The sequence below is a fragment of the Anolis sagrei genome, chromosome 9 (genome assembly GCF_037176765.1).
Source record: "Anolis sagrei isolate rAnoSag1 chromosome 9, rAnoSag1.mat, whole genome shotgun sequence".
In the NCBI taxonomy this organism is placed as follows: Eukaryota; Metazoa; Chordata; class Lepidosauria; order Squamata; family Dactyloidae; genus Anolis; species Anolis sagrei.
Window position 1 is genome coordinate 23,289,614 of NC_090029.1, and position 22,319 is coordinate 23,311,932.

General features: G+C 40.6%; 1 protein-coding gene across 3 annotated transcripts in view; it reads left to right on the forward strand.

The window, feature by feature from the left end:
• The first annotated feature begins 6,732 nt into the window (after positions 1–6,732).
• Positions 6,733–22,319, forward strand: part of CTDSPL2 (CTD small phosphatase like 2) — a 33,224-nt gene continuing 17,637 nt past the window's right edge. Inside the window, exons 1-3 of one of the 3 annotated variants that reach the window (XM_060755415.2) lie at positions 6,733–7,008; positions 15,526–15,589; positions 21,173–21,380. In XM_060755415.2, coding sequence (XP_060611398.1) covers positions 15,555–15,589; positions 21,173–21,380 — 243 coding nt within the window. In that variant the 5' untranslated portion in view covers positions 6,733–7,008; positions 15,526–15,554. Of the gene's footprint in view, positions 7,009–15,525; positions 15,590–20,731; positions 20,911–21,172; positions 21,381–22,319 lie in introns of those variants that run through there. The other 2 variants (XM_060755416.2, XM_060755417.2) reach the window with 2 other exon arrangements.

A 22,319-nucleotide genomic window follows, 5' to 3' on the forward strand; every position in this document is an offset into this window, starting at 1 on the left:
ACAGATTCTAGAGAGGAAGACTTCTGCTACTTTTGCGACCAACTGCCTTAGGTTTGCATCTATTTTAATTTCAACACTCTTCTAAAGGCTGCAGAAAGGGTGGGGTTGTAATAAATGTAATAATAAACAGCTCAGGCGAAAATAAACCCATCAGTCAAACAGCGCTTGCAAGACTCCTCTCTACTTCTTTGCCTTAAAGGTACCACAACACACCCTTCCCTTCCCTTGAAGTGTTATTTTAAGAAATATCAGTTAACATGGGGAATTAATGCTACTTACTGGGAGTCTGTGAACATTGCACAATGTACACAAAGCAGGCATCTACACTACTAGTCCCTTCTTATAAGGGGGAATCCCTTACTTGAAAGTTGGACTCAACTAAACATACACACACACTTTATTTATATTCCACCCTATCTCCCCGAGGGGACTCAGAGCGGATTACAGAATACATACATGGCAAACATTCAATGCCGTTATACAAATAACAAAGACAGACAGTACACAGGAAGAAGCGAGGGTTCCCTCTTTTTTAGTTTCCGGCTATAGTGAAGATACAAATACAGTGAAGTCATCTGCCCTTGCGCTATGCTACTCTGCTGCTGAGTACGCATGCCCAGTATGGAACACATCTCACCACGCTATAACAGAGGATGTGGCTCTCAATGAGACATGCCGCATTATCACGGGGTGTCTGTGCCCTACACCACTGAAGAAATTACACTGTTTAGCCGGTATTGCACCACCTGACATCTGCCAGGAAGTAGCAGCCAATAGTGAAAGGACCAAGGCAGTGACATCTCCAGCCCACCCCGTTTGGGTATCAGCCAGCACGGCAACGACTTAAATCAAGAAATAGTTTTCTAAGATCTACAGAGACACTCGCTGGAACACCTCAGCAAGCGAGAGCCCAAAAGTGGCAGCTCAAACCCAGAACCTCAATCAATGGCTGATGCCAAATGAAAGACTCCCTCCTGGGCACACAGAAGACTGGGCGACTTGGAAGGCACTAAACAGACTGTGCTCTGGCACCATGAGATGCGAGTGTGGAGAAGAGCAAACTACAGACCACCTGCTGCAATGCAACCTGAGCCCTGCTACATGCACAATAGAGAACCTTCTTATAGCAACACCAGAGGCACTCCAAGTGGCCAGCTACTGGTCAAAGGGCATTTAATCAACTACCAAGCTTGCAAACTTTGTGTTTTGTTTGTCTGTTTGTTTTTAATGCAATACAACTGTTTGGTTCGCTCCTGACACGATAAATAAATAAATAAGTTTCCGGCATCTGGAGGCTGTGCTTGACTCAACCATGGGGAGGCGTTGTTGCTCCATTTTTCCATGTCAAGGAGTCTGTTGTTAATGGAAGCCTTCCTGATCAAATTGCCGGCATGTCTCCAGGGGCGCCTTTTACCTCCCCACCACAGCAGTACTTATTTATCTACTCACATTGCAGTTTTCGGAATTGCTAGGGGAGCAAAAGCTAGGGCTGATGGCAGGAGCACACCCCTCCTGCGGCTTGAACTGCAAAGCTTCTGGTTTGTCAAGATTTTCCGTAGCTGGCAGTTTAACCCCCTGTGCAAACTATCAATCCGTGAGGTGAGTAATAAATGATAAATGATACATTATAGTTACTATTGACTGCAGTGTTTCACATAAATTACACTATGTAACAACATTTGGGGGGAAAAATCTGTTCCTGGTTTGAAAGTGTTATTTCCTGTTTAACTGTGCAGTCCTTAGTTTGAACGTAGTTGTCCTACTTCAGAAACTTTGTTTTTGTGGCTGCCACGAACTAGGTTGAATTGGTTGAGATTCAATGATGAAATAGTCCCTGAAAAACAATCGCCAAATGTGCTGCAGGATGATGCCCCTCCCACAAAAAAACCCCCAATTTTTTGGAGTTTAATAAAACTTTCCACTGTTTTGATGATTGGGCCAATTAGGAAATGACATTTATAACTCTGGATCAAAAATTGTGTTACGCAGTGTTATTATTATTATTATTGACTGAAGTGAGTGTTTCACATGAATTATGAATGTGGGTGGCACTGTACTTGTCGTACATCCCTTACCCAGATTATTATTATTATTTGAAACACAAGATGAATCCACAGCAGACACTTTGCTGTTGAATTGGATCATACGTCGGACACTTCCCAAGTGTCTAGGACTCTGTGATGTATCGGCGAATAATGTGTGCAGATCCCAGTAAGGTGGCCTTCTGCAGCTGGCAATTTTGTTAGTGCCGATTGTGTGTAAGTGCAGGCCAAGGTCTTTAGGCACTGTACCCAGGGTGCCGATCACCACTTTACTGGTTTGTGCCAGAGTCTTTGCAGTTCGATTTTTAAATCCTCATATCATGTCAGCTATTATTATTATTATTATTATTATTATTATTATTATTATTTATACCCCAGTTTTACACTCCACAAAAATACCTGGGATTCACTCTGGACCGTGCTCTGACTTACAGGAAGCACTGCTTGACTATCAAGCAAAAAGTGGGAGCTAGAAACAATATCATATGAAAGCTGACTGGCACAACCTGGGGATCACAACCAGACACAATGAAGACATCTGCCCTTGCGCTTTGCTACTCTGCTGCTGAATACGCAGGCCCAGTGTGGAATACATCTCAACATGTTAAAACAGTGGATGTGGCTCTTAATGAGACCACGCATGCGACTGAGTACATGAGTACTTGACACATGACATCAAGCGTTCGTCCGACATCCTACTTGCTGGTGTAGCAACTGATTCATTAAAATGAATAAAGATTTTAAATGTTAAATGTTTTGCGGACATATTTTAGTTCTTGCGGGCCTCTAGTGGTCTGCAGGCCACTGGTTGGGAACCACTGGTTTACTTGGATGGCCAAGACAGCGACATGGAAGCCATGCTTCTCATGGCTTCCATGTATACAAAGGAGCCAATGACACTGTAGAACAGATGCAGTTTGGCACTGCTTGAATAGCCAGGGCTCACAGAATCCTGGAAGTTGTAGCTTTAGAAAGTCATGAATGATCTTTGTTTTGTGTATTTTGAAGGACAGCGGGTTAATTTTACCTCATGTAAGCTGCCCCGAGTCCCCTTTGGGGAGATGGTGGCGGGGTATAAATAAAGATGATGATGATTATTATTATTATTATACCACAGCCCTGAGCCATCATTCTCCAATATAGAGGTGCCCCAACTTGGTGAAATCTAATGGAACCTTCTTCCTTGGAGGCTTTGAAGCAGAGGCTGGATGGTCATCTGTTGGAAGTGCTTTGATTGCGCTTTTCCTGCCTGGCAGAAAGGTATTGAACTGGATGTCCTTTGGGGGTCTCTTCCAACTTTGGCATATTATTATTATTATTATTATTATTATTATTATTATTATTCAGAAGCTGGATGGCCATATGCTGGGAGTGCTTTGATTGTGCTTTTCCTGCAGGTCAGAAGGGGATTGGACTGGATATCCTTTGGGAGTCTCTTCCAACTCCAGGATTCTATCAGTCCACAAGCAGAGGCTAGGTGGCCACCTGTCAGGAGGGCTTTGATGGTGCTTTTCCTGCAGGTCAGAAGGGGGTTGGACTGGATATCCTTTAGGAGTCTCTTCCAACTGCAGGATTCTATCAGTCCACAAGCAGAGGCTAGGTGGCCACCTGTCAAGAGGACTTTGATTGTGCTTTTCCTGCAGGTCAGAAGGGGGTTGGACTGGATATCCTTTAGGAGTCTCTTCCAACTCCAGGATTCTATCAGTCCACAAGCAGAGGCTAGGTGGCCACCTGTCAGGAGGGCTTTGATGGTGCTTTTCCTGGCTGACAGAAGGAGGTTGGACTGGATATCCTTTAGAGGTCCCTTCCAACTTAGATTCTGTATATATCATAGACATATGTCTATCTCAATCACATCTATCATATCTATGGCTGGCTGGCCATCTGTCGGGAAGGTTTAATAGTGCTTTTCTTGCAAGAAGGCAGAATAAAGGGGGGGGGGGGGTTCGGCAAGGTGCCCTTTAGAGGTCACTTCCAACTGTAGTATTCTATATATATATCATAGACATAGGTCTATCTCAATCATTATGGCTGGCCAGCCATTTGCCGATTGTGCTTTTCCTGCATGAAGGCAGAATAAAAGGGATTGAACTGGATGTTCTCTAGAGGTCCCTTCCAATTGCAGTATTCTATATATATCATAGACATATGTCTATCTTAATCTTATCTATGGCTGGCTGGCCATCTGCCAGGAGGGCTTGGGTGATGCTTTTCCTGCATGAAGGCAGAATAATTGGGGGGGGGGGGGTTGGACAAGATTCCCCTTGAAGTCCTTTCCAACTGTAGTATTATATATACCATACACATATGTCTATCTCAGTCACATCTATCATATCTATAGCTGGCTTGTCATCTGTTGGGAGAGCTTGGATGGTGCTTTTCCTGCCTGGCAGAAGAGGATTGGACTGATTGACCTTTAGAGGATGGCTCTTTGTCAGAAGGACTTTGATTACGTTTTCTTGCCCTGATGAAGGGAGTTGTATACATATATAGATATAATATATATATAATAGGCATAATAGGCATATGTCTATCTTAATCATTATGGATGGATGGCCATCTGCCAGGAAGGCTCTGATTGTGCTTTTCTTGCATGAAAGTAAAATCAAGGGAGTTGGACTAGATGCCCTTTAGAGGTCCCTTCCAAATGTAGGGGATATAGGTATATATATCATAGGCATATGTCTATCTTAATCATTATGGGTGGCTAGCCATCTGCCAGGAAGGTTTGAGTGTACTTTTCTTGCATGAAAGCAGAATCAAGGGGCTTGGACTAGATGCCCTTTAGAGGCCCCTTCCAAATGTAGGAGTATCTTAATCATTATGGGTGGCTGGCCATCTGCCGGGAAGGCTTTAATTGTGCTTTCCCTGCATGAAAGCAAAATCAAGGGGGTTGGACTAGATGCCCTTTAGAGGCCCCTTCCAAATGTAGGAGTATCTTAATCATTATGGGTGGCTGCCCATTTGCCGGGAAGGCTTTGCTTGTGCTTTCCCTGCATGAAAGCAGGATCAAGGGGGTTGGACTAGATGCATTTTAGAGGTCCCTTCCAAATGTAGGAGATATATATATATATATATATGTATATATCATAGGCATATGTTTAACTTAATAATTATGGGTGGGTGGCCATCTGCCGGGAAGGCTTTGATTGTGCTTTTCCTGCATGAAAGCAGAATCAAGGGTGTTGGACTAGATTCCCTTTAGAGATCCCTTCCAAATGTAGGAGTGTGTGTGTGTGTGTGTGTGTGTGTGTATATATATATATAATAGGCACATGTCTATCTTAATCATTATGGGTGGCTGGCCATCTGCCAGGAAGGCTCTGATTGTGCTTTTCTTGCATGAAAGTAAAATCAAGGGAGTTGGACTAGATGCCCTTTAGAGGTCCCTTCCAAATGTAGGGGATATAGGTATATATATCATAGGCATATGTCTATCTTAATCATTATGGGTGGCTAGCCATCTGCCAGGAAGGTTTGAGTGTACTTTTCTTGCATGAAAGCAGAATCAAGGGGCTTGGACTAGATGCCCTTTAGAGGCCCCTTCCAAATGTAGGAGTATCTTAATCATTATGGGTGGCTGGCCATCTGCCGGGAAGGCTTTAATTGTGCTTTCCCTGCATGAAAGCAAAATCAAGGGGGTTGGACTAGATGCCCTTTAGAGGCCCCTTCCAAATGTAGGAGTATCTTAATCATTATGGGTGGCTGGCCATCTGCCAGGAAGGTTTGAGTGTACTTTTCTTGCAAAGCAGAATCAAGGGGTTTGGACTAGATGCCCTTTAGAGGCCCCTTCCAAATGTAGGAGTATCTTAATCATTATGGGTGGCTGGCCATCTGCCGGGAAGACTTTGATTGAGCTTTCCCTGCATGAAAGCAGGATCAAGGGGGTTGGACTAGATGCCCTTTAGAGGCCCCTTCCAAATGTAGGAGTATCTTAATCATTATGGGTGGCTGCCCATTTGCCGGGAAGGCTTTGCTTGTGCTTTCCCTGCATGAAAGCAGGATCAAGGGGGTTGGACTAGATGCATTTTAGAGGTCCCTTCCAAATGTAGGAGATATATATATATATATATGTATATATCATAGGCATATGTTTAACTTAATAATTATGGGTGGGTGGCCATCTGCCGGGAAGGCTTTGATTGTGCTTTTCCTGCATGAAAGCAGAATCAAGGGTGTTGGACTAGATTCCCTTTAGAGATCCCTTCCAAATGTAGGAGTGTGTGTGTGTGTGTGTGTGTGTATATATATATATATATATAATAGGCACATGTCTATCTTAATCATTATGGGTGGCTGGCCATCTGCCGGGAAGGCTTTGATTGTGCTTTCGCTGCAGGAAAGCAGAATCAAAGGGGTTGGACTAGATGCCCTTTAGAGGTCCCTTCCAACTTCGCCCAGCTACGATTCTCGATAGTTTTGGGGCTTAATTGTGTGGAGGAGAAACTCACGTGGCGAAGGGAGCCGTCCTCAAGGTGGGCCGAGGCTTTCCCTTGAGCATGTGCGGAGAGCCATTCGGTGTGCCCGTCAGTCTGTCAAGGGGGAAGGAAAAAAAGTACCTCCTTCCCGCGCCCGTCCCCCGCGCATGCGCACCTCCCCCCAGTCAGCTTTCCCTTACCCTCCGCGCATGCGCCTTTCCCCCAGTCAGATTTCCCCTTCATCCCCTCCGCGCATGCGCACCGGCATTCCCCAGCTCCCTTTCCCTCAATTTCTCCCCCCTCGCGCCAGCAGCATCCGGGTCCTTCCGTGCGGTGCAGCAGGTCGGTAGGCGGGAAATGGCGACGGGCCGCTGCCGGGGCTGCTGCTGAGCAGCGGTCAGTCCCGGCCGCTGGGGAGCCGGAGAAGGAAAGGACGGGCAGGAAGGAAGGGGAAACCGAAGGAAGGAAGGAAGGACGGGAAGAAGGAAGAAGGCGAAGGGCTTCCAGGGACGCCCTTCCCTCAGAAGCCTCCCTCTCGCGCCCCTCAGGTAAATTGAGGGCCGCTCTCTTCGGAGGACTAGGCCGCAGTCGGAGTGGGGTGGGCTCTTGTCAGGGAAGGAGGAAGGGGAGGCGAGCAGGGGGCCTCTGAGCACGTGCAGAGCGCCCAGGCAGCTCTGGAAGAATACAAGCGCCGCGCGTCCTGTTATATCTTACTGTACATTATGTATCAGGCATGGGCAAGCTTGGGCCTCCCCTCCAGGTGTTTTGGACTCCCAGTTCCCACCATTCCTCACAGCCTTAGGCCTCTTCCTTTTCCCTCTCAAAGGAAAGGAAGGGGCCTGCTGAGGCTGTTGGGAATGGTGGGAGTTGAAGTCCAAAGGCCTAAGGTTGCCCATGCCTGATATATCTTATACTATATGACATATATCTAATGCAGGCCTTGCTCGTCCTCTTATAACTTACTCTACATTATATATTATACTATATCACATACTGTATATACTCGAGTATAAGCCTATTATTATTATTATTATTATTATTATTAAACTTTATTTGTACCCCGCTAGCATCTCCCGAAGGATTCGATGCGGCTTACGAAGGCCAAGGCCTCAACACACAACACAACAATACAATCTAAGCAAATCAAACAATTAAAAACAGAATAAAGCAAAATAAACAACAGGCACAATACACTAAACACAATAAAACTGGGCCGGGCCAGAGCAATGGGTACAAGATTAAAAGTGCTGATGTGACAGGAGGTGTATATAGCCTAGTTTTTCAGCCCCCTTTTTTAGGCTAAAAAATCTCCCCTTAGCTTATACTCGAGTCAAGGTTATTTAATATTTTTCTCTGTTATTAGTATTATTTTTATTACATTTTACTCTATTATTATTATGTTCTTTTTACTGTACTATTATTGTGTTACGTTCATTATTTTACTCAATGTATTATTACATTTATTATTTTACTCTCTTATAGTTATTAAATTTCCATTATTTACTCTATTATTATTATTATTACATTTATTATTTTACTCTATTACCATTATTAAATTTCCATTATTTACTCTATTATTATTATTACATTTATTATTTTACTCTATTACCGTTATTAAATTTCCATTATTTACTCTATTATTATTATTATTATTATTATTACATTTATTATTTTACTCTCTTACTGTTATTAAATTTCCATTATTTACTCTATTATTATTATTAATAATAGAGTAATTATTAATTATTAAGCTTTTAAACAGAGGCTGGATGGCCATCTGTCAGGGGTGATTTGAATACAATATTCCTGCTTCTTGGCAGGGGGTTGGACTGGATGGCCCATGAGGTCTCTTCCAACTCTAGGATTCTATGATTCTATGATTCTATTACATTTATTATTTTACTCTCTTACTGTTATTAAATTTCCATTATTTACTCTATTATTATTATTATTATTATTATTACATTTATTATTTTACTCTCTTACTGTTATTAAATTTCCATTATTTACTCTATTATTATTATTATTATTATTACATTTATTATTTTACTCTACTACTGTTATTAAATTTCCATTATTTACTCTATTATTATTATTACATTTATTTTACTCTCTTACTGTTATTAAATTTCCAGTATTTACTCTATTATTATTATTACATTTATTATTTTACTCTCTTACTGTTATTAAATTTCCATTATTTACTCTATTATTATTATTATTATTATTATTATTATTATTATTATTATATTTCTTATTTTACTCTATTATTATTGGAAGGATACGTAAGCACATAAAGAAGGTTAGAATAATGGTTTCATCAGAGTTGGATAGTCTTATCTTAAATTACAGTTTTATGTAAATACACAAAAACATTTAACCTACTGATGATTTTCAGTAGCAGCTGCATTTTTCACCCTCGGCTTATACTCGAGTCAATACATTTTCCAAGTTTCTTGTGGTAAAATTAGGTGCCTCGGCTTATATTTGGGTCGGCTTATATTCGAGTATATACGGTATATGTAATACGGGCCTTGCTTGTCCTCTTATATCTTACTCTACATTATATATTATACTATATTATATATATCTAATGCAGGCCTTGCTCGTCCTCTTATATCTTACTCTACATTATATATTATACTATATTGCTTATATCTAATACAGGCCTTGCTCGTCCTCTTATACCTTACTCTACATTATATATTATACTATATTATATATATCTAGTACAGGCCTTGTTCGTCCTCTTATATCTTACTCTACATTATATATTATACTATATTACATATATGTAATACAGGCCTCATTCATACTGTTCTATGTTATAATACATTATACTATATTACATATATGTAATACAGGTCTCACATGTCCTCTTAGACTAATACATATACGTATATATATTATAATAAGAATGAAACTTTATTTGTATTCCACTCTATCTCCCCAAGGGGGACTCAGGGCGGATTCCATTTAAACAGTTAAAACATAGAATTCAAAACATCTTAATATAACATTAAAATCACACAATCCAGAATCGTAATCCAAAACATTCCTATTGTCAATTGTACCTATTTCCTAATCATTTCTTGTACTGCATTACTTTACTGCCCGAAGGCTTGGTCCCATAGCCATCTCCTTATGTTTTTTCTCAAGGCCAGGAGGGAGGATGCTGATCTAATTTCACTGGGGAGGGAGTTCTAGAACCGAGGGATCACCACTGAGAAGGCCCTGTTTGTTGTCCCCACCAACCGTGCCTGCGAAGGAGGCAGAACCAAGAGCAGGGCCTACATGAAAGCATCATCATATCCATTTAAAATATACAACTATATGAACGTTAAAACAGGATTAAATATAAATAATATTTTAAAATTCCCAGTTAAAAACCATCAAAACAAATTCAAAGTTAAAAACCACAGCACCTCCTGAAGTGATCTGATTTTATGCTATTTCATATTGTTGATTTCATTGTTATTTCATATTTGTGTTATGGTGTATTTTTTGTTATTTTGTGTTTTAACTGTGTTGTATTATTTTGGCTTGGTCTCATGTTAGCCGCCCTGAATCCCCTCTGGGGAGATGGTGGTGGGTTATAAATAAAGTTTATTATTATTATTATTATTATTATTATTATTATTATTATATTAGATATTATATTGTGAGTTTACTTATGTAATTTTAAAAATGTTCATTTGTTTTCTTGAATTTCTTGTGCCTCGAGCTATCAGAAGAGGTGGGTTATAAGTAAAATGTATTATTATTACTATAGCACTCCATATGTGCTGCTTTCTACTGCCAGACCTTATATTTATATTTCAGAATGGTGTGTTTTGATATGATATGATTTGATTGTGTGTATTTTATGTTGATGTGTTTTGACTGTGTTATTCCCCGCCTCCAGTCCTGAGGAGAGGCGGGTAACATATAAAATAATTTATTATTATTATTGTCATAACATAAACTGTATATTGGCTTGGTATTTATATTTAGATACAGTTATTGGAAGCCAATTAAGACAAACTGTTGCTATCAGGTCCCCTCTCATCCTTCTTTCTCCAAGCTAAACATCCCCAGCTCCTTGATTTATACTTAAGCTTTACCATTCACAACATAACATGATTATTTGGGCATGGGAAGTTGGGGGCTCCATGGAACTATATTGATGTAGGAATTTGTATGTTTATGTATCTGTATGTGTGTGTATGTGTGTATAATCTCTGACTACATTCTTTTCTCATATATTTGAGGTTCCTCTGACTGTATTTTAATGTATTTCTTGGAATCTAAGACACACCTTTCCGCCATATAAATATCTCTAAAAACAGAGTATGTTTTAGAATCATGGGTCCTACATGTAGAGAGATATATATACATATAGAGAAAGAGAGCTTTTTTCCCCCTTTTGGCCACACTGAAATTATACCCTATGATCTCTTAGAATCAGAGAAATACAGTGTACATGTTGGGACTAGGGGTAAGGCAGTAGTGCTATTAAAGACATGTCTGGTGTTCAGGAGCAGGCATCATTTTCTAAGATTATTTCCGTGTTTATTTTAAGGGAAGAAAGTCTACAGTTTAAACTGGCCTTTCAGAAAGGTGTGTGAGCCACCAATAATCTGGGGTCCTTGTTCACTGCATTCAAACCAAACATAAACCAGTAGTTTTCCCATCAAATATTGAGGGATATTGATGATGATGATGATGATGATAACAATACATTATTTATATCTGTCCTATCTCCCAAGGGGTCTCATAGAGAATATTTAGTCAGGCTTCAGTGGTTTGCCATTTCTGAGGATGAAGTGACCTTATGGGCCATCAGTGCAATGGCATAGAATATGCTTGAAGAAGTTTTGGGGTGGGTGGGCCATATTATTCACATAACAGTTTCGTGACACAGTAGGAGTAGTTGGATTGTGTGGGTATGCAAATGCACACCAAAGCCCAAGACTTCTGTACTAAAGATGCCTCTCAGAATATCTTTATTTGTACCATCCACTTGAATGGATGCAGTCATTCATAATGTCTGACCTGTCTACGACTTGCCTGGTGGAAATAGTAGCACACAATGTCTGCTGGATTCTACACTGATACTAGGCTTTATTTTAATATAGGAGTCTTCAAATCTTGTTTATGGATTAAATTCTTCTTTGATGTTTATATAGCATCAACAGTGAGTGTGGCCTTTTACAGAGTCCAAGAAAGAACAAGTTGGAAATGGAGGTTGAGGAGAGGATGAACAGGGATTGTAGAAGTTTTTTTTTGGGGGGGGGGGGGGGGTAGCTTAAACTTGATTAGAAGATTGGCTGCAGTAGTGAATGAGAATTCAGTTGTTGAAATAACATCACTGTGGAAAGGGTATGCTTTGAGATGGGACTCAAAAGGAAGTGAGAGGAGTGGCATCTTGTATTTCTATGCCAATGTTGTACCAATTTGAACGCTGTGTGTACAGAGAGAGTTCCAAATCAATGTGTGCATGTAAACTGCTGCTTTGCTGCATTGAACGAGTAATCTAATGCTTTACAGGTTAGTAGTTCATGGCAGCCTTATCTGGTATGATAGTCATCAAATGCTTTGTAGATGTGGCAAAAGGAAGCCGTGAAGTGATTGTGATGCTTTAATGAGGATTGTATCTAGATGACGGAAGAATGAACACCCTTGAGCTTCACCATTCCTGCCTGTAATAAGCATTATTATATAAACAAACTTTCCTCCAACACCCTCTCCTGAGTTACTAATACCTGCCTCAAGGAGTGGCTTTTTATAAACGTCAGCATGCGTTTGCACCTACTTGCTTGGGTTAGTAGGTGAAGATCAGCGATTCCTTACAGGCAGCTGTCACATGGGCACACAACAAGTTATCAACCAGTGGGAATCTATTTGTTTTTTGCACCGAAGGTCCAGGGTTACTCCCACAGCTTCAGTTAAAAGGAGGTAAGAGGCAAGACCTCCACTTTCCCATCAGAGGGTTCTGCCATTCAAGACAGTCTAGATGGGCCATTTGCTCTAGCATAAGGCAACGTGCCCTCCTACACAGCCTCCCCTTGATGGAAAGCCACAGGACTCTCTTTCCCTGAGAGCAGAGGCAGCGACTGTGCAGTCTTCCTTCAGATGTTACTGCAAAACAAGTCCAGCCAATGATGAGGAATGCTGGGAGTTGCAGTTCAGTAACATTGGCAGGTTTCCACATTGCCCATACCAGTCCTAGAGGAAGCTGCAAGTTCTACGTGTGGATTCTGGCTGCCACACTTCTTCCCTACTGGTCTCTCCTCTCCCTTTTGACACTATAGCTTGGGCTAGGTTTATTGTGTGTGTGTGTGGGTAGGTGGGGGAGGATACTGCATTCCTGATGTTGGTCATCTGGGTTTAAGAGCAGGCAGGAGCAGCACAAAATGCTTAAAATTTGGATTTGGGTTTAAAGACTACTCTAGAGACGTACTCACAGAAATAGGCTATCCCACAACCTTTTTCCCCCATTCAGTTTTTTGAGCAGTGCTTATCTGGCTGTCCTATGGGCAGCTGGTAATTCAGTTCTACTGGTTCCACTGATGGGTCTTCTTTGAGAATATCTTTCAAGTTCTACTTTATAAAATAGCACAGGTGTGATGAAAAACCTTAGAATGATAAGACTATTGCGAGCTTGTATTTTCACTATATCTCTTGTATTAATTTTATTGCTTTTCAGTAGTACACTATGGGAAGATTTCAGGGCATTTTCTACTTTATCTGGGATTTAATGACATTAAGATGTTTGATCATCAAATCCAAGCAATATAGGTAAAACATATTCATTGTTGATGTGGGAACTTCAGTGAAATAAGTGCTTGGGACAGTCCTTGGAATAGTGGTTATGTCCTCCCGAGAACTTACGATAGCTATTTTACTTGAAGACTGGTGCATGCATGCAGTATTAGTTGGTAAACAGTTTCCCTTTGCTGCTAAGTATTAATAACTTCTAGGACTCATCTTTGACTTGATTAATTATTACTAAATCACTGAATTTTTATATGGATTAAAGAATAATTCTGGCTTTGTATGCAATAAGTTTAAAATAATTTCTCCTCATTTCAGAATTATTTTATCTTCATCCAGTGCAACTGGCTCACTGGTCAGATTACACATCTGTTGCAAACTTGGCTGTGGATGAGACTGCCACTTGCTCTCATATACAGCTAGGAAACAAAGAGTTTATGGGGAAAGCATCAATGTCTGATGTGTTAGCATGAAATGACTTAGCATCTAGTTGACCAGGTACTTGGGAGATTTCCAAGACATAAAGCAATACAGCAAGGGAAGAGAAGCCAGGAGAGTATAAGAGTTGGGTAGCTTTTTTTTCTGGAAGCAGGAAAGGGGAGTTTTGCCACATCACTTCGCCATGGGGTGTAATGAGAATCCTCTACTTGTGTTAGCATTTGCAGGCTTTTTGCCTGTGTCCATGTTTGAGTGGGAGTGGATGGAACCGATGTTATTGGACTTTAAGACTCTGCTTAATATAAAATATGGATCAAGTTAAAAATTAATTTCCAACCGGGGACAGTGAAGAATCTTGTCAACCAGTTTGGTTCATATAAGGAGTTTCAGCTTGTTCGGGAAGGGGGAAGCATAGTATTTAATTCTATGTATATTTATATAAGGGAATCAAAATGGTGTAGTGCAGCAGTTCCCAATGTTACGGACTCTGCAGACACTCCAATAAGATAAAATAAATAAAAATTGAATGAAATTAAAGAATAAGATGATAATAAATTGAGATGTTATGGTAAATTTCAAAGTGTTTACAATACAATCTAATTGCATTGATATTGCACAATTATTTAGATACTTCTTTATTTTACATCCCCATACTATCTATCCCCTTGTCCTCCCTTTTCCTAAACACCATTAACTTGTAAGATATAGGGTAGGCCTAAGGTGCTCCACTATAGAAATTGATTCTAAACAGGGCCCAAATGTCTGCTTGACTGTGGAAACCCTCTGTGTGAACTGGACAAGTGACACACTCTCAGCCTCAGAAGAAGGCGAACCCACACTCCCTTTGAACAAGTAATGTGGAGAAAACCCTGCAATAGGTTTGCATTAGTGTTAAAATAGGTCAGATACAATTCAAAGGCATGTAACGACAACATAGGTTGGATTTGGGTCTCATATAGTGTGAACTTTCATGAACTGTCAAAAATGAATGCCATAAGGAATTGGTTAGAAGAAGATGCCACAAGACAATTTAGCTGTGTTTGGATGTCACAGTGATCCATAAGTCCCTGAGAACCCTTGATTTCCAGCATTCATATGTGCAGGCTCCTGTTTCTGGCCACAGGCATTTCTCGCAATGATGTCCCAATTCCAGATTCAATCAGTTCTCTCTTAAAGAGCTGTGGGAACAATCTGAGACAGATTTTCTTGCATAGAAAGTTGAATGTTCGTGTTCAGACATCATGAGAAAGAAACCATGGGTGGGAGGTCTGTGGTTTCACAATCAGATCCCTGAAGCCAGCGTGATCTCTTCTCCCCATTAATCTGTCCTCTTCTTAAACAGGGATATGGCCTGGGTTGGTTTTCTTGAGCTACACTAGCATGCTACATTGTTTAATAAAATAGTGTAACTCGCTACTCTTTTGGAGAAAGTACTTCCTTGGATGTATTCATTTAGTTAATAAAATAGTGTAACTCGCTACTCTTTTGGAGAAGGTACTTCCTTGGATGTATTCATTAAGTTCATTGTAGCATATTTCAGATGGGCAAACATATATAAATAGTTTGTTGCATTTTATCACAGGGTTATGATTTCTGCTTCATCAGAGAAAGTAAATTTAGCAATATTTCAAAAATAACATCTTTCAAGGAATTTCAAGTGGACAATTTCCCTGCTAGTTAGCAAAGACATAACAGCTTAAGTTTCATTAAAAGATCAGATTATTAGACTAGAATAACTTGAACAGTGTGCATGTATTTTGTAGTCACTGTTATTTAGTTTACACAACTGTTTTGTTGTAGAAACATAGTTTCTAATTAAAATGCCTTAAAGTTATTTTTTTGTCATTGACTATGTAAACTTTTCCCCACAGAAATCCATTTTATAGTGAGCAATGCCCAAATGATTGTCTACTCCCCTCTCTGGAAAAAAGAAGTGTAAGTAAATATATTTATGACAGGAAGGCATCTTTCTCAGAGATTAGGGGTAACTTTAAGCAGATTTTTCTAGGGAAATCATTGTGTCATTGGGACACAATGGGAAGTTGGCAAAGTAAGATCCTGTGGCGTATGGGGCCAGGGAAGCTGAGCCAAGTTATTATTGATAGGCTGTGTGTGACCTCGGGCAAGTGGCTCTCCCAAAAGGCTCGGTACTGATATTACATTTGTGTTGCGGGAAGATGCCATGCCGGATGCTAACTGCAGAGTTGACTTACTATAGAAATATTTTTTTTCCTTTCTATATCTTGGGGTTAGAATATGCACATGTGGGGTTTTGCCATGTCCATAACTTGTGTAATATGGGAAAGTTATCAGGTGGAGGGGTTAACTTTTGAACAGCTCACTGGGAATTACATGTGTTGTTTCTTTATCAGTATTTGACGTTGAGGGGAAAGAAAGAAATATAACTTAAGAATTGTTACTGTTCAAGGAAGACAGAAGCTTTTGGGCAGATTTTTTTTTTGGAGCTGATTGTATATATCTGCCCTTTGTTTAAGAAAGTTGGTTCCATGTATTAGTGAGACCCATCATTTCCATTGCACTTAAACATAATGGAAAATGATGTCTGATTTCATTGAACTGAATAAGGCAGGTAACTGGAACTCCTTTCACTGATCACAATTTTTATGTTGCCTATAGAGACAGTCCCTGAGTTACAAACATCTGACATACAAATGACTCATAGTTAAAAACAGGGGTGAGACAACAGGAAGTAAGAGAAATCTACCCCTTGGAAGGGAAATTCACTGGGTGTCCACTGAAGCTTTCTCTCCAATCCTTGTTTCTACAACCATAAAATTTTTCAAAATCCAATTCTCACAGAGACAGAAAGTGAGGTAGAATCTTCTGAACAGGGGAACAGACAGCAAAACAAACTCCACAGGGATTTTCACCCTTCCCTATGCAATCTAAAGCAAAAAGATATATATTTTGGCACGAGTAATACTTGAAATATGTACCTGTTCCAACTTACAAACAAATTCACCTTAAGAACAAACCTACAGAACCTATCTTGTTCGTAACTTGGGGAGTGCCTGTATTAGAGCTTTGCTTAAAAATATCACACACCTCTTCAGTTTCCTAGGCTTTTTGGATCCATTGGTGACAGTTGTCATCTGTGGCAGTGTATGCGTATGAGCTTCAAAGTGAAGTTGACACTTGCTTTTTCTCTAGCCCCTAAGAAATACAGAGTAGACTACAAAGTTCTGCAAGACTTTTAGAAAGCCTTTTGGCATGGGATGCTTCCCTTTTCCATCTTCTCCAGCTTGGAAAGAGCAAATGCTCCAGTAGTGGGAGCTCTGGACTCAAGCAACCCTTTAGGATTGTATCTCTCTCTTCAAGGAAATAGGTATGCCTTTCTTCACAAGGAAATGCAAAATGGATTTTTCTTTTAGATAATGATGTAACCCAGATAGCTCTTGCCATGATGAAATGGACTTTGGAGGAAGAAAATATTTCTAAATGTCCTTGCAGATTTTTTTTGAACTTGAATGATTTATCCCTTCCATTTATTTGTTATGGTCAGTACAGGGGAATATGCTGATATCTGCACCAAAGAATCTGCATTCTTTCTTGCTCCTTAATGAATGGCATTATCACTACTGCCACCACCGTTATTGAACTCAAGCTCTTTGTGGGATTATTTAGAAGGATGAATTAGCTTAGCTAAGCTTATAGTAAATATGAGAGCAGGGGGAGTAGAATTGGAGCTAGCGGGATGTTTACCACAAAATGGGAAATATTTACCAAACCTTCATGTTGCAGGCGACACAGAGGATGTTTTGATGCCCTGAACTCAGTGTGTGTGTGCATATCTTGGTCGGTCAGTCGGTCAGTCATTGCTGTCCTGGCTTAAATGCTCACATTCCAGATGGTCATTCCTAAAGCACTAGAAAGCATCAGAAGGATGGTGAAGGGAGCTCTTGTCATCCACAGCAGCACAGGCTCCTGTTTCCAAGCTTACTGAAGCTCCGAATGTTTATTGGTGGAGGAGCCTTCACTGATGAAGTACCTCAGTAACAGGCTAGTTGACTATTACTCAATTTTAATTAATGGACAGAAATAATTTCCTGAAATCCATGAAGTTAAAAAAAGGATTTTGGATAAATGGCTAGAAGCCACCAACACAATCAAGCAAATATATCTGGTAATGATGTAACTGTGTTTTGTTTTAGGTAAAATTACAAACATTCCTGAGGTGAATGCCTATAAAAATATTATTTGGGGTCATGACTTCCCATAAAAAGCTTTTAAGGGCACACTCAGGAAACTTTTAGCAGCCTGGCTGTCATACACCAGCTTTGTAACAAGAGGAAAGTGACTTCCAAAAATAGGCTTCTGCCATGGATTATAAATCTAGATTGCTTAATGCCTCCAGCAGCAGCTGTTTCATTCCAGGATCCCAACAGGAACTATGCGTGTCCTGCTAAAATTTATAAGCCACTAATAGTACAGCTCTAAACATGATTATTCATTGAGTTCACAGGGGCTGTAATTTAGAGTAATTTTGAGACTTGCCACACAGCATCCTAACAGTCTGGGAGGAAGGAATCTGGTAAAGCAGAACAGCCCAAGATATTTTGATGCCTGGGGCGAAGGATTAGGTAATTTCTCCCCTGTCCCTGGTCCAATGTACAAAAATGAATTGGAATGGCTATTGATCCTGACTTCAACTCCAGTGGGAAGGCAAGTTCCTCTCTTGCACCTGAGTGAAGCAGTCTAATACAGGTAGTGAGAGACCAAACAAGCATTTTCCTTTTAGCTGGAACCACTACAAATATATATATATATATATATATATATATATATATATATAGTCACCTTGATGCCAGTAGATTAATTCACTGTCTTTACATTTGGATATCCCAGATATTCCCCACACAAGTGCCTCCTTAAGACATTGAAGGGGAAAAATTACACAAGTTAGAAATTAATCATAATGTACCTCATTACTGCTGCAAAGAACACCACCATTCATATTCTTTCATTCTCGATTACCTTAAGAAAGAGGAGCCAAGTGGGTCTTTTTCAAGCCTATCATTCAATCTCAGAACTACCATTTACAATTCCCCTTCTAATAAATCAGTTAATGGGTCAGCTGGTTAATTTGATCAGTGCTTGCAGCTGCTCATTTCAGGTAGATCTGTCTTTTAGATTTAAATATTAATTGGTGCAGAAAATTATTGTACTTCCTTGTCTTGACTGTGAATCTTGCTTACTGTGAGAGGTGGCCCAAGCAGTACCTTGGATGCCCTGAAAGTCAGGCAGACAAATCCTCCTCTGTTGCAGATGCTGTCTTAGCCACAAGGTCAGTGGGCCTGCTGCCTTATGTCTTATGACCACAAATCAATGAGCGTACATCAATCAGTTGCTGTGGTCAGATGTGCTGGGATGAATGAGTAGATCATTGGCTACCATCAAATTTGTGGAAGCCAATGCCTCAGAGGTCATGAACAGGGGATGGAGAACTGGGTCACAGCTCAGAACATGGATTTTAAGAGGGAAAAGATTCACATATGTAGGATGGGTGATGCCTGGCTTGATAGCAATGCATGAAAACTATGTAGAGGTCTTGGAAGAAAACAAGTTGCACCAGAGCAGTAACAAAATGGATAATGTAGTTTTAGGCTATATTAATAGTCTGAATTAATAGCGAATTAATAGCACCACTCTGTTGGGCTTTGTTCAGACTTCCCCTTGGGGTCCTCTGCCTAGTTCTGGGCACCACAGTTCAAGGAGGCTATTGACAAGCTGGGAAGAGTCCAGAGACTGATGGCAGTCAAAATGGGAAAAGGTCTGCAAACCAAGCCACAGGTGAAACAGTTCAGGAAGCAAAGTCTGTTTAGCTTCAAGAAGACTAAGATGCAATATGAAAGACATTTTAAAAAGATTTGAGGGACTGTCATGTGGAAGATGGAGTAAGCTTGTTTTCTAGTGCCCCAAAGGGGTAGAACCTACTTCTTCAATGGATTGAAATTACAAGGAAGGAAATGATTGTGGAGATGTTGGACAGAGGTGGAATGGTCATCTGTCAGGGGTGCTTTGGCTGTGGTTCTCCTGCACTGGCAGGGGATTGTACTGGATTAGGCTCACAGCCCTCCCCAGTGATATTGTGAACACGGACCTCCTCATTGGAGACTGATGCAGAGCTCATTCCTACGCCCCATCAGTATGAGGAATCACAGTAATTCTCACAGTAAGGGGAATCCTGTATCAGTTAAGCCTCTGCCACTTTTTTCAGAGGCAGGGAGCCTAAGTTAGTAGCCCGTAGGCCCCAGCAGATTGAGTTCCCAGTGAACATTTGCATTGTGTGTGTGCGCCTCCTTGGTGCCAGCCCTTTTCTTACACTGAGCTGTATTTGCATGTCGTGTAAGGGAAAACACCGCCGTTTGTGTCCTGGCTGTCATGTATTGGGAAAGCAAACCTCTGTCATCCAAAGGATTGTAGGTAACTGTTGCTAAGAACATTAAGGATATTTATAACTGTGGCTTGATAGCCAGGATAGGAAGTAAGCCAAGAAGTCTGGCAGGAGCGTTTGGCTCGGTTGAATGAACTGTGCCTTAAGGAATAACCCCCCCCCCCCGTCTGTCTCGATATAGCCGCCTAATCTCCCATTCAAAGACATTGACGCAGCGCATGCATTTGTAGTCTGCTCTCTGCCTTTCTGTAAACAAGCATAGCAGAATGCATAGGCTGATGCTTCTCCCATCAAGGAAGGTTTCATATCTTTTGAACAGGCATGTTTTCCCAACAGAAATAAAGAGACAATAATTGAGGATTCAGCCCAGCCAAACTTCAGCAATTTGAGGTCTCTTTAATTTGAATAAGGTAGCGGTTTCATTTACTCCCATTGCAGTCAACGTTGTTTGAATTATGTACTGTTACTAGTATGCTTACGAAAGGCACGTTTTTAATTTAATAGCCATGTAATAATGTTGTCTTCCTATACACGGAAGCCCAATACAATTAAACAGGTGCCTCAACAGAAATTGTCTATGTTACTTGCAGTTGATACTTCAAATGAGAATTTACAATCATAGAGTCAAAGCTGGAATTTCATGTTACACTTCATTCTGTTAGATTTCGTATTAAGAAGGACAGAAGTCAGAATTGCTCTTTGCTGTGACCGGGTGTCCAGGATGGAGAGAGAGGATTGTTTCCCTGTCATAAGGTCACTCTTATAGCTGAATATCTGTCCCTATCGTTGTTGATACAAGATTTAGAAAAGCACCTACCAATATCCTCCTTTCGCACAAAGTGTAAGTGATCTGCCCAATAGTTCAACTCCCATGTGATTTTCAATCTTGCTTTTAAATACCACAAAATGAATGCTCTGTACCCAGTGATGGTAGAATTTTTCAGGTTTCTAGATGCTGTCTTTTGGTTTTTGTGGCTGCTCAAATGCAATTGTGATTTTTAATTTTTTTTACAAAAATACATATACTGCTTTGAATTAAGTGTTCTGTAATTATAGAGAGTTTGCTATATTGACAGGCTTCCCTGTCTGTTCTCCTGTTGCAGCTTTACATGTGATACCAACAAAATGAGGCTGAGAACGCGGAAAGCTTCTCAGCAGTCAAATCAAAATCACACGCAGCGCATGTTGAGGGTGAAGAGGAAGTACTCGGAGGTAGAAGAAAGCTTACCTGTTGGCGGAGGAAAGCCGCAGAAAAATGAAACTGGCTTATTGTCTTCCATCAAAAAGTTCATCAAAGGAAGCACTCCAAAGGTAAGCCCTCCCTTTGGATGCTTTGCGGGAGTCTGTTTATTTATTTCCTTCATTTCTACCCCGCCCTTCTCCCACAAGGGGACTCGGGGCGGCTTTACATAAGCATCAGTGATGCTGTCAACATATACATTCTATTAAAAACAGTAAAGCTTGATTAAAACATTATGAAAATCATAAAAAAATGGGTTAACATTCAACTAACATGCTGCTAAAACCAAGATCTGGCCAAACAAATCCAATGTCGTAATGTTGAAGTTTCCTTTCTAAGCTGCCATTGTCCTCTGGTCAATGCCTCTAGTCGAACACCTGGTCCCACAGCCAGGTCTTCAGTTGTCTCCTGAAGGACAGGAGGGAGGTGGCCAGCCTGATGTCCTTAGGGAGGGAGTTCCACAGATCCGGGGGGGGGGGGTTCTATTTGTTGTACAAACATCCCTTTTAGGACAAAGCCTTCTTGAGAAGAATTACAAAAAGAAACATCCTGGCACATTTAAAACATACCTGTTGTAAAGATATTGAACCATGTCAAGTTATTGGGCTGGCGTGGCCCATCATCTCATCCTGCATGTCACTGCCTGGTGCCGAAAGTCAGAGTCTTCACTCGTCAGAATGGAAAGTTACTAGGGAATTTCCGTCCTTCATGTGGGTCAGACGGAGCCATCTTCAGTGGCTCCGCCCAGAAAGAGTCATCTCAAGGCAGGGGAAGTTGCTGTTCTGCCCCACACCAAAATAAAAATCCACAACCTTTTCCAGGAGATCTTGCCTTCGACTTTAATAAAGCCATGCATTTCTACACATTTGTAAGTAATGCTTTTACACAGTGTTTCAAACAAGTGTCAAAAACCTTCACCTTTCAGTGAACTATCCAGACCAGTTATCCTCAGATCTTAACAGGAAAGCATTTAAATAAAAATAATTTGACTTTTCTGTTCCCTCCCTCTA